Below are 16288 nucleotides of genomic sequence, written 5' to 3' on the forward strand. Positions count from 1 at the left end.
CATATTGTATATTGTTATTGATTTATCATCCAGCCTTATTCTAATTACTTAAATAAATCTGTAAAAAAAAAGGCTTAAATTTGCTTATAAGATAAAAATATTTATACACGTTCTCCTATTGTTTTATGTCTTATTTCTAACAAATGACCGGTCCAGTCCTGTCAGTTAATCTCTCATTATCCAGTGCAGCCGTACCAAAACTCCCTGTCTGTGTGTGTTTGACCTGTCTGTCTGGTTCCTGTGTTTTCTCTGTCTGTGTGTCTTTTAGGAGTTATACAGTCTACTGCTCCCCCACTCGACATATCTTGAAATACAGGTGACCACATAGAAAACGGTTCCATGAATGGACATGTCAGTCTGGACTGTTAAGATAGCTCAATGTCTTAATCATTTTAATTTTCTTCCTTCTTGTTTTTTGGGGGAAAAATGCATGTATGCAAATTGTTTTTTGTTTTTTTTAATCAAATATCATGTAACAGAACACTTACATGAAATAACTCTTCAATGAATGTTGTTCAAATTTAAGTACAACCTTGTTTCTTCCATTACATATAGGGGCGAAAGCAGCAGACATGGAATCGAATGCATGTCATTAATTTATCCTCAGCAGATACAGTCACCTCCATAAGCAGGAGTTTTATCAGGCTACATTGTAATCCCTGTTTCACATCTTACTGAAAATGGATCCTAGAGGTTCCTTCCAAAACAAAGTGGGAACCAACATGGATCCCTGGGGTACACCACAGCAAACAGGAAAATCCTTCACAAATATGGTCTAAACCAGGACAGAACTGACAGTGAAAAGACCATAAAAAATCCACAGAGTCTTTTTCAAAATGTGAATAAGACTCTTCACAAAGTCTTCACAAACGCCACAGACAATGTCAAATGGACACATTTAAATATGTTGAAGCACGGTACGGCAGAAAAACATATCACGATACATACGCTTCATATCGGTCAATATCGATAATTATTGATTAGTTTTGTGCCAAGTATCTAAAATGTTACCAAACTGTGGCCATGGTATAGAGATAATCTGTGAAAAATTTATTTCCTCTGCCTTCTCCCAGTGCTATCTAGAAACGACCAATCAGAGACAGGAGAGTTTTAGTGCTGTCAATCACAATCTCATGTGGCTGCTCATCCCTGTGCTGCAGCAAACGCAGTCTGTTGTGAATGCTCAGTCTAGTTAGCATAGCTATCAATGACAGCAGATAAAATTGTTTCCTTTAATGATAAGATTTTTCTCCACCATTAGCACATTTAGCAGTGAATGAATGAGGATGATTGACAGCACTAAGACCTTCCTCCTGGTTTTGATTGGTTATTTTTGTCGGAAACGTTGCATTACTTTAGCTAGCAATAGTAGCTCAGGTGGAGGAGATTGATTGTTTTCACAGATTAAATTTCTCATAACAAACTGTCACAACATGGTGACATCTTTAACAAAGATGGAGAAAACATTTTTTTATTAAAGTTATTATCTGCAGCTTGAATAAAATACAACTATATAGCATTTTTTGCTTCATAGGCAATATTTTGCATGTTGCCTATGACTGTTGCTGGTGGGGAGAGACATTTCAGTATCTAAAACTAATAGAAAAATTAAGAAACATACTTGCAAACTGTATGTGGACTATTGCATGTAAAATTCATGAGAAGTAAATATTGTGCTAGTTATCAGTAATGGACCAAAGAAAGCAAAGCAGTAGCAAGCCTTTAAATTTTGACGCTTTTGAAAGATTACAAAGACTCAAAAAATTGTAACAGCAGCTGTGTGTGGGGGGGGGCAATTAAATTTTTTGCCATGGGGCCCAAGATTCCTGGCAGCGCCCCTGACCGTGAAGTCTTTTATGGGAACTGTAAAATATTCCAGTCAGATTTTAGAGAGACTGTCCAACAGCAAAAGTTTTTCTCAAACTGGGTCATCAATGGGTCAATGATACCAAACACAGGATCATCGAGTTAATCAGCTACATTATTATGGGATGGACTTAGATTTTTACCATTTACATTAAGAACATCAGTAAAATCCGACCTGAGAACATTTTACTAAACTGGAAGTGAGATTTATAAACTGATGTGACAGATTTACTGTTTTTCCATCATTCAGCTGGAACTTACTGGGATCCATATATCAGACCATTAGGCTACGTTCACACAGCAGGTCTTGACGTTCAATTCCCTTTTTATTTTTTTGTGTATGGTAGTTCATACTGATAATGCATAGCTCCCACAAGTCGGAACTGAAAGTGATCCGCCATCTTGGTAGCCAAACGCAGCGTAAAGCATAGACTATAATAACTATAACTAACAATATTAATACTTATTTTGTTAGCCTTAGTTAATGATAACTTCAATTTGTTCATTTTAATTAAAGATGATAACCTTTATTTTGTTAGTGTTAGTTAACTATAAGTTTATTTTCTTAGTTTTAATTAACAATAACTATCTTTTTTAAATTGATGATAACCTTTATTTTGTTAGCCTTAGTTAACTATATTAACCTTTATTTCATTAGTTTTAGTTAAGTATATTATCCTCGGTTCAGACTGGTGTGAAAAAGCCAGATTCAGGTTTTCCTGCTGTGTGAACGTAGCCTTAGCGTTAGCGTTAGCATTAGCGCTCTCTTAGCTACATCTAATTAGTGAAAACGTTTCTTCATTTTCCTCTTCATGTGATCGTTTAACTCGCCATCCATCTACCTAAATCTGCTGTTTCTGCTCATCCAGACGCTTTTCTGGGAATGTGTCAGCCACAGATGTCATGGCTCCGGCCCATCAGAACTCATCAGAACCTGAGATTTACTCACCGTGTTTTGGTTGGATGCTTGCAGCAAGGAGCAGCAGCGTTCTGCAAAGACCATGTCGGTGTGGGAGCAGCGGACCAACCAGCTGAGGAAGCACAACATGAAGACGAGCACCGAGGCGCTGTTCAACGAACTGGACCCGGACGAGCTCCTCGCCGCCTCCAGCGCCCTCCACCTGCACCCCGACATGAAGTCGCACACCGATCGGCCGCTCGTCCTGGAGGACAAGAACGGCGACCAGCCCCGAGCCGGCGCACCGGAGGAGGCGGCGGCGCCCGGCGTCAGGGACAGCTTCCACTCCAGGAGGCGCCACCACCACCGCGACCGGAACGGGGACGGAGGCGACGGCCAGGGGGTCCGGCGCCACAGCCACCACGGCCGCAGCAGGGAGCACAACGCCGACGCTGCCCAGGACAGAGAGAGGCTCCGCCCCCAAACCGGGTCACCGGAGGAGGAGAGAGGCCATCGTCATCACCGCTCCCGCCGCACGCCGAAGGAAGGAAACGGGCGACTGACGAACGGAGCGCAAGACGACGGGAAAGGGAGAGGAGACAACGGCAACGGGGAGAAGAAGCTGCGCTCCTCACGCATCCAGAGGTGGGCAGAGTATCCAGATGTTTACTGGAGTAAGAGACGAACGACTGCAGCAAGAAAAAGTCCAAGAAATTACTCAACCAAGAGTAAAAAACTAATCCTACTCTAGTAACTGATTGATTTATCAGTTTGGCAGTAACTAATTACATTTACTTGAGTAACTTTTTTGAAAAAAATTACTTTTTATTACGCTGTACTTTTTCCTTTTACCTAAGTAATTTTATTGTGCAGTATTTCTACTCTTGAGTAAAATTTCTACCCACTGAATGAAAATCAAACATGTTTAACCAGAAACTCATCAGACTCAGACCCACACCTGCAGTTTCTGTTATACTTTCATAAGTTTTACATTGAAAGAAACTGATTTGGAAAAACTTTTCTTTTCCCTGATTTTGTTATTTTTTTTATTTATATGAATTATTGTCATTTTCGTCCTTAAAGTACCAAAACTCCCACTTAACTTTACATTTTGGTTCGTCTGATGATGTAATTTTTAAATATTGAGTGATTGATCATTTTCAGAGGTGGGCAGAGAACCCAAAAACTGTACTCAAGAGTAGAACTACTTCATCATAAAATTACTCAAGTAAAAGAAACTGAGTAAATGTAACTAGTTACTACCCAACTCCACTGATGTCATAATTAAATCAGATCTTCTGACACATTAAATTGTACCAAAGAAGATGAGTTTAGGTTTGAAGTTTCCGTTATTAAAGTCATTTACATTTAGATTAATTTTTCCCAGGGACAAACAGGCAGAAACGGAGGACGACAGCCTTGCTGGGAGTCCGTTGCAGCTGAAGCGAAGCAGCTTGACGCCGAGTGAAAAACAGGAAGATGCCGACAACCAGAAGAACTCGACCAGAGCCAGCCAGGCCGCCCTGAACAGCAACGCCGTCCACATCCCCGTCACCATCACCGCGCCGCCTGGAGAAACCACCATCATTCCCAGTGAGGGCAGCATTTCTCAAAAAGCAAATGATCCTGTGTCTTTTTCCATAAAGTTTATTTTCTGAACAGAAAAAAAGAAAAATTGTGCTCAAGTGAGGTTTTAGATACATTATCTCTTAAATGATTGATTAGCTGTAAGCTGACTTAAAATAGCTGTTCCCTTGACTTAGCATAGGCGCTAACTAAGTTTTCAGTAGCCATTAGTAAAACACTTAGTCACCATTAGCTAGTATCTGAGAAATTCTTAGTTGGACTCTGACTAGCCTTAATCTTAAGAACTGTCAGCTTAGCTTTGAGAAGCTTTAACCATATGTAGCGGTTATCTTCTAGCTGTAAGCTTGACTCTTAAGTTTTGGCTTTGAGCATATGATAGCTTCACTCTTAGCAACTGTTAGCTCGATTCAGTAGCCGTTAGCTGCAAGAACTTGGAGTTTGTGAACTTATGTTAATTCAGACACACAGCAGTGAATGAGTTCTCAAATTAATAACAAAGTTTTTATTGTTCTTTGGTTTTTAGCCTCCAGATCTGCGTGAATCATGTATTTAAAGCCTCTAATGAGGAACAAATGAAGCAAATCCTACAATAACCAACAGCTTACATTTCTTTATTGTTGTTTTGTCTTCATGTTTCTGTAAATGAGTGATATTTATATTTTCTGTTGCTTTGCACCAGTGAACAACATCGATTGTGGCAACTTCCAGCTCAATGAGGAGAAGAAAGATCTGGAAGAGGAGGAGGCCGCTAACGGGCCGCGGCAGATTCTTCCCTACAGCTCCATGTTCGTCTTCGGACAAACAAACCCGTAGGTTCCAACACTTAACATGCAGAAATACTTTCAGCACATTTCTAATATGACTAAAGTAATAAATAACCAAATAAAAAGTTTCAGTAGAGTTATAAAAACTAATCCTTTCTTTTGTTTTGCATAAAAGATGCCTGTGAATATTAGATTAGAGTTGAGATAAGTTAAAAATAGTTTTGGATATATATATATTTTTTAAATCTGCATATGGTTTTGAAAACTCAACATTTGTGATGGCAGATCTTGGTTTCTGTATCCTTCATGTATCGGATTTATTTCTTAGTGACACTTTTATTTTTATGTTTGTGCAAAATAAAGCAAACATTTAGGTAGCAATGATTAAACACGATAGAAACAGACAGAATTAAACAGTATGAAAAACATAGAGTATAAATTTATGTATATTTACATGTACAAAAATGATAAAAGGACAGATTAAAGATGTCACAAAATCAATAAAACATACAACAAAATGCAACATGTAAACAAACAGCTACTGATAATAAACAACATTAACAGCCGAAGAGAAAATCCTGGGGAACAACAAAGAGCAGCTGTACAGTGCTCACGATTCTTGTCCTTTTTGTTACTGTTATTCCTGGAAGCAGATGCTGCTTATTTCAACACCATTTTTCCTAATTATGCTCTGACTCTGGGAACAGGCGTCTGTGAAATATCTGCCGTTTGCAGACCTCACTGTTTGTGGTCTTTACAAATTCACACACAGATAGAAGTGGAGAAGCCCGAGCAGAAATCTATGCTTTAAAAACCGTCCTCTGGGAATGTTGGGGACAAACTAGCAGGGCGATTTAACAGCAGCAAGCTCTGAATAGTGAAATGCATAATTTCTCCTCCTGTGCATGCCAGAAGAAGCTCAGATTTTGTTCAGTATTTGAATTGGCTGGATCGTCACGGTGAATAATTAACGGTCTAATATTTTAATCTGCACCAAACAAACCTGACACCATCTTATTGTCAAAATTACTTCAATAAAAATGCATCTAAACTTTGATTAGGCAAAAAAAAAAAAAAAATCAAAGCAACAAAAAGTCACAACACAACATCAAAAGCTACAAAACAAGAACAAAAATATACAAAACAGAAACGTTAAGCAACATAAAAGGAAAAGTCACAACACAACAGTCAAACTCTACATCACAACAGCAAAAAGCTACAACAGAAATTTTGCTAAAATGGAAGATAAGCCTGGAGGTTTATCATAACTTTTGTTTCAGCACAATTTCCGCTGTAGCTTTTTCATTTATTTGACCCTTCTGGACCACCGTAGTTCATAATCCATAACTATCCAGCGTGTGTGAATTAAAAACAGTTCTGTAAAGAAAATTGGACCAAAATAAAGACTTTGGACAGAAAGTAAAGACTTTCTATCAGTTACCGCAAACATTTGAAGTCAGTTATTTGCTCGTCCACAGTGGGTCAGGTTGGTCTGGAAAGCTCTCTTCCCTAAACAACATGACACATTTATATGTGACTGAAATGTGTCTGTACCTGCCAAGCTGCAGCTCCTCTGAGTTTTCTGTGCGGTTGGTGTTGCAGGGTGCGGCGCCTGTGTCACTACGTGGTCAACCTGCGCTACTTTGAGATGTGCATCCTGATTGTCATCACCATGAGCAGCATCACGCTGGCCGCCGAGGACCCGGTGGAGGCCAACGCTGACCGCAACATCGTGAGTCAAGACTCAGAAATAAACATCTGCGGCGACGAGTATTTGTCTGAAAATGTGCGCAAATCCATAAAAATCCCCCACTCTAGTTGATTCATTTGGACTCTACTGTCAAGTGAAGAAAAAGCTAAACTAAGACGTTTTATTAAAGTATTGTAGGTGCAGCCGTGTGACCTGGACTGACCGTGCTGTTGAAACAATGACAGAGTGTGGCACACATCCACTTCAATCAACTATTTCTCTTAATTCCCACGTGTGACATGCTAGCCCACGTTGGGAACAGATGCATGCAGACAAGTGGCCTGAGCTTTTTCTTTTTGACAGACAAGCACAGCTAATTAGCATTTCAGTCAGCACCACAGAGGCAAACCGAGGTGAAGGTGTGTGTACGTGTTTTGTGTGTTTGAGTAGAAGAGTGCAAAGCAAACAGAACCTGAGACCTGACAGGATAAACATTAGCGGTCCATTCGCTCGCGCCTCCAAGGAAGACCTTCTGACCAGTCGACTGAAATGTTTCTGCTGTGTTTTCAGGCTCTGAAATACCTGGACTATGTCTTTACTGGAGTCTTCACGTTTGAGATGGTGATAAAGGTGAGAAGGGATGAAGAAATAATAATTGTTAGCACATAATAAACACGTTTTTGCCATGTTACATCCACAAACTTCAGTTTATTTTTATAGGGTTTTATTTTATTGTAGAACGTGTCCGCGCACTTTTACCCTAAAAACCTTAAATGAAATCCAGATAAAATAAAAAATTAAGATGGTGATAAGGCTGGACGTTATGGATGAAAAACATATCACTGTATAAGCCTTTCATATTAGTCGATGTCGATAATTATTGATAGGTTTTTTTGTTTTAAATATCTGAAATATCACCAAACGTTTATCCAGTTTTCTCTTCACGCCATAAATTTTTATTTTTAAGCAGTTTTGAGGCACAGTGGGGAAAGTTGAAACTGTTGCTGTGTCGGTTACTCAGAAGGCCGTTGCTAGGTAACCAAAGTTGGGGGAGGAGGGACTTGGATCTGCTTCTCCCCAGCAGGTCGTTGCTAAGCAACCAAAGAGAGAGAGTCAGTTGATTTCACCAACTTTCCTTAGCTGTGAAGGTTTAGTGAAATATAAACTCAATATAATATATTTTATGATGTTTTTATAAAATATAAGTAAAAATAATTTATTTAAATGTTATTTCTGATGCTCATTTTCTGATCGTCTGTTTAGCAAACGAGAAACTGCCAAAAAAAAAGAACAGAAATAAACTAACATTTTATGTGATTAATACCAAATATTACATATTTTCCTCTAATCAAGAGTGGATTGTGATAAAAATGTGTATTATCTGGTAATAAGGTCATAATATATTATCTGATAAAAAGAAATTTCCACAACAGAACTAGTTTCCATCTAAAATCAGACGGTATGAAGCAGCATTTATAGTAAATGAATGTAATAATTATTGAATGGTGAATAAAAAACTTCATGTTTTTTACATATTGTGTAGATATTGTCTGTGGGTTTGCTAACGGGGTCAAAGGTTAATGCTCTCTGGGGCCACGGCATGGAAACGTTAGGGAACCCCTGTCCTATCAGATGGATTATCTATATGATATATATTATTGATTTATTGTTCAGCCCTAAATGGACTATTGATCCAACAGCAAGTTAAATGTTGTAGTTTTTACATAATGTCCTTTTTTCCTGTTTTCTCCCATTTTTACTCTAATTAATATTATTTTTTTTATATAATCTCCTCGCTGGTCGGTTGTTTTCTCTTGGTGTTTGACCTCTGACCCCAGATGATCGACCTGGGCCTGCTCCTCCACCCCGGCTCGTATTTCCGTGACCTTTGGAACATCCTGGACTTCATCGTGGTCAGCGGCGCTCTGGTGGCCTTCGCCTGCTCGTAAGTCGCTTTCATCACTTCCTGTTGTGACACGTTAAAGTTCTCCGGAGCACTTTACTGAAATAGTTTTTAGCTGCTTTGTTTTCTCCTTTCTCCTGGTTTTGTGGTTAATTCTCTTGAACTTCAGGCTTTATGTAACCTGGAGGTAATTCGTCTTCCACCTCCAACTCGGATTGCTCTTTTCTGCTCTGAATTCAGTCTTTCTCTTTGTTTTTAACCGAATGGTGGTTGATGAAGGTCAGAAGGACTTTATTGGCTCTTTTAAGGCTTTGTTTGCCAGATAATTGCAGCTTTGCAGTCCATCCCCAACACAATGTCGGGTAATTGCTTCCTATTTTTGCACAGACATTTTGCAGAAGTTAAAGGTAAATTTGTTCGCACATTTATTGGTAGACCATAGAAAAGATTGTTTTTCAGTCTTAAACTGGAAAATCTGAACTTTGATTGAAGATAATGTATTCAGTTGGGAAATTCACTGATGGAACCGTTTTTAATTGCTTATAGTTTATAAATCACTGAATAAATTAGAAATAAAATACATTGTAATTCCATACTTTTGAATTTCCTTTGATTAACAATAACTGGAGAATTAATTAATATCTGATGATATTATATAATTTAATGTTTATTTCTTGTTTCATAATTGGTGACTTTTTTATGTTTAATGATGTAAATTTATTTAAACTGCCATACAAATAAACTTAAGTGCTTTTCTCTTGTTGATTGTATAAAGTATCAACAGCAGATTTCACTGTAAAAACACTAAATTTTACCAAGTATTTTTGTCTGGTTTCTAGAGAAAATATCTTAGTACATTTGAAATAATACAAACCTAAATTATGAGTAAGTTTTCTGCAAGAAAAATATTAATTCCTTAATATTGATGAAAAAGTTCTAGTCCTATTTTCAGATTATTTTCTTTATAATGTCAGAAAATGTTTTGTTAAAAGTGAAATAATCTGTCAGTAGAACTAGTTATTTTTCATCAATATTAAGGTATTGTAGACTTAAAACAAGCTGAAAAGTTACTTATACGTCAGTTTTGTCTTATATGAAGAGTAATAAGATACTTAAATTAAAAACTACACCAAAAATGCTTGGTAAGATTTTGGTTTTGTGTCATTTCTTTTGCTTAAAAACGTTTATTTTCTAAGCGTTTCCCCTACTGAATGCATGAACTCAAATCAAACGTTGGGTTTTTCCAGGTTATATCAGCTTTCTTTAAAACTAAATCTTAAAGCCTTTTTGTCTTTTTGACTTGCAGTGAAGCATATTGTTGTGTATGAACAACAAAAAGCTTAATTTCTTAAATATTATGAGGAGTATCAATAAATCAATAAATTTCTCCACCTGTTTGTTTCGGCTTTTCTCTGAGGTTCTGCTTTGTGACGTTTCCCCTGACTCAGATTTTACTGTCTTATTGCCGCTGCTGCTGCTTCTCTGCGTCGTTTCTCTGTTGCTGAGTCTTCCTCTGCCACTTTTATGTCCTCTTCTGTCTTTGTTTCCTGGCTCGGATCGCTCTCAGGAGCCTCATGGGGTAACGCCTGCTCTTTCTTGCCTCTTCTCTGTCTGTGTCCGCTCGCTTTCCTTCACGTCCATCAACCCGGTGTCGCTCGACTTTACAGCCTTCGTCTCGCAGCTAAACGTCTCGAGCAAATGTCACATTTTGTCATTATCATCAGAGTCATGATTGAAGAAACTGGCATTTACTCTGTTTTTGTTAGATAAGCGCTCATCCAGGTTGCATAATTACCTGCTGTAAAATCATCTGGCGTATTGGTCGTTTAAGATTTGGTATCGACCAAAATATTGTGAAAATGATTTGAATCAGCTTCAATCCACAACTTTCACACATTTGGGAGAAATCTTTTTGAAACTGATAATAAACGGAGTGAATGTTGTTCAACCCAAACACACATTTTTACCAGATTTTTTCTTGTTTTTCTAGTTTTGCACAAATTAGTGAGATTATTTTCTGTTTTCCACTCATCTCCTGCTCACTTTTGGTTCATCATTTTGTCTTTCTTACCATCAATCACATGAAGCAGTCAAAATGACTGCATTCACAATGCAAGGTCTAATGGTTTATATCAGTTCTGACAGTAGATATATCAGCAGGTCCAATATTTTCTCTAAGCTCTCATCAGCTTTTGTAAGTCACTGTATAAACTCTGTGCAATGGAGTGACTGACTTTTTCCCCCCAAATATGAATGAATAATATCCTTAATATAGAACCAAAATCCTCCAGAATGTTTCATTTATTTTCCCTCTTTTCTGATGTTTTTTGGAAAACTCTTAATAAAATAAAACATATATATATATATATATATATATATATATAAAACAGATCTTTATATTAAAATACAAGTAACTTTTTTTCCTGTGCCAACATTTCCACTTTAGGTCTGTTAGGATGATCAAACATTTTAATTTGTCTCAAAAACTTTCTTAAAAGAAAAAGAGTCCTTAAAAAGCATTGAGTCTTAATTTTATGTATCTAAAATTAAGGCCTTAAAATCTCAAATTTATTTAGAAATGTCAAGTTTGCCTTAAATAAGTTAATAAGTTTTAAATGTTGTTGTGGCAGGAATATTTAATCGTATATTCTATATAGCTTTTTTTAAAAACTTTTTTTAGCTTTTTTGTAAAGTCATTACATTCTGTGACTTTAAGCTACCGCTAACCAGCTGGTACATACTTCTAGCTAGCTAGCGTTTTTGTGTTTATCATTGATAAATGTAAATTATTACCAGTTGGCTGGTTGGCGTTTGTACAGTGTTACGTGGAATTTGGACAAAAAAAGTTTGCCATTATTGTATAAAATATGCGATTTTATTTTCTAGATTCCTGTCATGAAACAGGTCTTAAATTTTATTCATAATGGCCTTTCAGTCTTAAATTTGAGTTGGTGAAACCTGCAGAAACCTTGTTTTCACACCTGATAGTTCAGTAGATTTGGTTTGATTTGGGACCAAATTGAAACATTTATTACATTTTCAGCTGCTGCGGTTCGATTTCACACTGAACTGAGTCAAATGAATCAAACCTTTTGAAAAAGCTGTTTGTCTCCTCGCCTGTGGGGGCGCTGCACCAAGAACTACTGTAGGAAACAACATGAAAACCCCTACAGAAGACACTAACCGCAAAATGTAAACAAAAATGTAGTAGCATCAGATGTACGTTGAAGAATTTATTTTTTGTCTTTGGTAAAAAAAAATCACGAGTCATTTATCCTGCTAGTGCCAGACTCTCATGTTTCTTTTTATTTTATTTACCCAGAATGCCCTGCGCCGTAGTCCACTTCTGGTTTTGGAGCGGTCTTCGGTCCACTTGGTGTTCACATTGGCTTTCGAATTCACTTCAACCAAACAGAGGCCGGGATTTGTTGGCAAATTTGAATTTCCAAGTTATTTTAATCAAACCAACAGTTTGGGTTTTGAGTGGACTTGAGATTGGAGTTGCTCAAATTATACCAAAATATTTATAGATAAATCGTCTCAATTTTGCGAAAAGCAATTTATCTGTTTTTATTTACATTTGATTAAAAACCATCACCCAAGTCATTACTTTATATATATATATTTATATATATATAAAGTAATGACTTTGACTGAGCCGCTGCAAAATGTTCTTATGGATGAACCCAAACTCAATATGATTTTTTATATAAATATTTCTCTATTTAAATCATCCAAATTTGTGTTTTATTGTTGTTTTTCTAGCTGTTATCCCTCCAACACTAAAGATGAATGTGATTGGAGGTTTTTGGTTCCTTAGAGAGTTACACAACCTGCATGAAGCTGGAAAAGAGCTCCTAAAAAGAAATGAGAGACGATAAAAGTAATAAAAAATATGATTTAATGCTCTTGCAATGTGAAAGCAGTCGCACAAATGATCATCATCAGTGTCTTTTATTCAACCCTGGCTTATAAATTTGATTTACTTTCACTGCAGTGCTTCAATTTAGAGTTTATTAAACCTGTCTGTTGCTTTTTTTTGTAATTCTTTTGCGTTTAATTGCAACAAGCGATCTTCTTTAGCGTCTTTTCAGTCTGTAAGGTTAAATAAAGTCTTCATGTCTGTTTAATCTGTGCTTTAAGTGTTTGCTTAGTTCTTTCTATGCTGGTGATATTTCTGTGCTGTCTGCTTGCTTATCATTTCTTTTCCTCATCAGATCACAACAAAGTGTGGCCAGGTGGGAACTGCCCCTATTTACACCCAATCCCAATTTAAAAGCACATTTCCTGGAAGACATTCCAGGAAATTCCCAACCATTCCCAACCTCCTAACAAACCTCCAGTCTGAAGGTGCCTGTAGTGTGACCAAACCTCAACCTTCACTGCAAACAAAACCTCAGTCTTACCGAGCATTTCTGGTCTAATTTCTGGTGTGAATACCTTGGTGCACTTGAAATATACTACACATTTTCAGCAAGATATAGTAGTTTGTTTTAAATCAATAATTTATTAATATTGATTAAAGATTACTAATTCCACTGGCAGATTATTTATTCTACTTAAAAAAAGACATCTTTCTCATGTAATAATCTCAAATTTCTGACATTTTTTCCTTATGATTTTGACTTAATCTCAGAATTAAGTAAAAATAAATTATGACTTAAGTCAATTCCTGCTTTAATTGCATAATTCCAATTTTCTCCTCAGAATTTATTTATTTATTTTTTCCTCTGAATTCTTCTTAATCGTACAATTCCGACTTTATTGGCCGAATTCTGGCTTTTTTATTTTAATTTAAAAGCTGCTCAACCTCTCAGCTAGCTAAGCTAGGTTGGTGGAATCAACTGACTCGCTCACACTTTGGTTGCCTAGCAACGACCTGTTGGGTAAGAAGCAGTTGCAAGTCCCCTCTCCCCCAGCTGTGGTTGCCTAGCAACGACCTGCTGGGTAACTGACTCAGCAGCAGTTTCAAGTTTCCCCTCTGCGCCTCATAACTGCTTTAAAATAAAAAAACAATAAATTTCAGCTAATTAAAACAAAAAAACTTAATCAATAATTATTGACATCGACAGGTATAAAACGATTATCGTCCGATCCTAGAGTTATACAAGTGTGCTGAGATATTTCCAATAGAAACTAAACAAAAATCCTTGGTAATATTCTGTGTTTTTGCTCGTTTTTATCCTCCTGAGCCAATATTGACAAACTAAAGTTATGAAGACAATATTGGAAACGCCATTAAATAGATTTCAGAAGCTCAGTCTGCTGTAAACAGCATTTCTTTAAATCAATCTGATCCATCAGCGCTGGTCTTTATCCGACTCTAAACTCCTAAAATCACAGTTTAAGAAGCTTTATCGGGTTAAAGCCTTTCACTCCCTTAACGGAGTAAAGGACTGCAGCCTCTTATTTCAATTTAAACTAATAAATGTTTTACTTTATTTCACCTCCTAGGCTACAAACAGCCCAGAGGCAGCCTTATATTTAACTAGAAAAACACAAATTCATGACTATTTTTTAGAAATAATGTTTTAAAAACCTGTTTTTGTTACAAATTGCTTCAATTTAATTTTCCCCCAAAACACAACAGTGTAGTAGAAAACCTTTATTTGATTTTCTCTCCAAGCAGCCAGACATTTTTCTGATCCTCTGAAATGCTACAAATCTGTAGTTTTCCGTTCATTTTGAAGGGATGTTTTGGTTTTATGTTTACTTAGGCTGCTTTTTCACTCAATGTCTGTCGACTGTTAAAGCTCTAATAAATGAGGTAAAGTGCAGAAGGAGCCAGACTGAAAACCTTCTGCAGCATCTTCAGCTTCTGAAATCTATTCCACTGTTCTGACCTTTAAATATGGGAACAGAAACCAGAGACTGCATGATGTGCAGAAGCATGAGAGCTGCATGATGTTTTATTGTAAAAGAAAACTGCCAAAGTCATAATATTTGGAGTTTATCACTTTTTACCGAAGAACAAACTCAGGTTTATTGTTGTTGTTTTATGGAAATGACTCAAACTTTTTTTTTCCATTTTAATGGTAGGTCATGGTAAAAAAAGGATGAAAATCTAAATATACTGAATTTTTGTTGGTTTTCTGGTGAGCAGATGCTAGCACTTTAGCGCTCCTAAGGGTTGGATTCAGTCAAGCAAATAAAATAAAGGCAACATCTGCTCTAATATTCCTTATTTAATCAGATGTACATTTATATTTTTACTGCATGTTTTTCTTTGCAAACACTGATAAACACTCAGTGTTTGATAGTTGCTCAGTGTCTATTTCCCTTTTCTATGGAAGTCTGTTTCCTGTGTTTCTATGCTGCATTTCGGTTTCTCCTATTAATACATATTTATAATACAAACAATTTGAGTTCCATCAATTAAGTGAAAAAAACTCCCACAGTGTTTGACTTGTGTTCCAGATTGTTCAAGCTTTTTACTTCATGTCCTCAGCCCTCTTCTATGGAAGAAGATTAGTGCCACAATAAACAGATTTTACTGAAATCTCAGAATTCTTTTTTTTTTAATGAAAAAAAAGAATTTAATCTCATGATTTTAACAACCTCAGTTCTTTTTTTGTCAGAAATCTGACTTTAATCATAAAATTGCAACTTTAACTGCAAACCTTTGAACTTTTCAGATATAAATTCGAGAATTTTAACTTTTTTTCTTCAGAATTTTGACTTTGTTTCTGAGAATTTTGAGTTTTTTCCTCTGAATTGTTACACTAAGCTCAGATTTCTGATTTTTAAAAAAATAAAATTAGTACTTTTTTCTTTGATAATTCTGACTTCAGTCTCAGAATTTTGACTTTTTCTCCCAAAAATTTATCTTTTTTCTCATAATTTTAATTTTTTAATGTTTTGAATTTTGATGTTAGTCTCAAAATTTTGACTTTTTTTTCTCTGAACCTTTGCTTCTTCTTTTTTTCTGAATTCTGACTCGCTTTAATCTTACAAATCCATCTTACACTCTAAGAATAAATGTTTTTTTGTGTTGTTTTTTGTTATTGACCATAGTCCTTTTCTGCAATCTTGTGTTAGATTCATTGTAAGTAAACAAAAGAAAAGAAGGATGAGTTGCATAACAGAGGAGCAAAGAACAGACACAATTGTAACTCTGTAGAGTTAGATAATCCACTGAACTGCATGTTCTCCACTAACCGAATGCTAACAGCTCTGATCAGTTTACCTGCTCAACTAACGCAAAACTGATCGAATGGAGAAAGTTAAAACTTGAGTCGATCGCAGCGTTTCTCCCAGACTAACGCTGTTTTCACTCCTCACAGAGGAACGAAGGGAAAAGACATCAACACCATCAAATCCCTGCGAGTGCTGCGAGTTCTGCGACCTCTGAAGACCATCAAGCGGCTGCCGAAGCTGAAGGTACGGCGACGCCGTCTGGAAATAAAGTCTGATTTTCACAGAAACACTCTCAGCATTTGGTTCTGGCCAGATTCACATGGAGATCTGAGGCAAGTTAAAGTTCAGCAGTTCTATAGGAAGACCTTCACAAAACCCATAAAAACCTTCAGTTTCATACAACAAAAATCTTTTTTTTTACCCCTCCAAGGGGTCTTTTTGTG

General features: G+C 36.6%; 2 protein-coding genes and 1 long non-coding RNA gene across 8 annotated transcripts in view; 2 read left to right on the top strand and 1 right to left on the bottom strand.

Annotated features, from left to right (window-relative positions):
- Window positions 1–16288, bottom strand: part of LOC114149750 (protein NLRC5-like) — a 1536511-nt gene that overhangs the window by 1413588 nt on the left and 106635 nt on the right. The window lies entirely within an intron of this gene.
- Window positions 1–16288, top strand: part of LOC114149825 (uncharacterized) — a 461125-nt gene that overhangs the window by 398592 nt on the left and 46245 nt on the right. The window lies entirely within an intron of this gene.
- The window catches only part of LOC114149751 (voltage-dependent N-type calcium channel subunit alpha-1B-like), a 132729-nt gene that overhangs the window by 84943 nt on the left and 31498 nt on the right, over window positions 1–16288 (top strand). For 3 of the 6 annotated variants that reach the window (XM_028025809.1, XM_028025810.1, XM_028025811.1), the window contains 7 exons: window positions 2840–3409; window positions 4152–4357; window positions 5031–5160; window positions 6718–6847; window positions 7376–7435; window positions 8644–8750; window positions 15992–16088. In XM_028025809.1, the coding sequence (XP_027881610.1) occupies window positions 2840–3409; window positions 4152–4357; window positions 5031–5160; window positions 6718–6847; window positions 7376–7435; window positions 8644–8750; window positions 15992–16088 (1300 nt within the window). Of the gene's footprint in view, window positions 1–268; window positions 317–2839; window positions 3410–4151; window positions 4358–5030; window positions 5161–6717; window positions 6848–7375; window positions 7436–8643; window positions 8751–10275; window positions 10288–12925; window positions 12947–15991; window positions 16089–16288 lie in introns of all 6 variants that reach the window. The other 3 variants (XM_028025806.1, XM_028025808.1, XM_028025805.1) reach the window with 2 other exon arrangements.

This window comes from Xiphophorus couchianus, chromosome 8, assembly GCF_001444195.1.
Source record: "Xiphophorus couchianus chromosome 8, X_couchianus-1.0, whole genome shotgun sequence".
Taxonomy (NCBI): domain Eukaryota; kingdom Metazoa; phylum Chordata; class Actinopteri; order Cyprinodontiformes; family Poeciliidae; genus Xiphophorus; species Xiphophorus couchianus.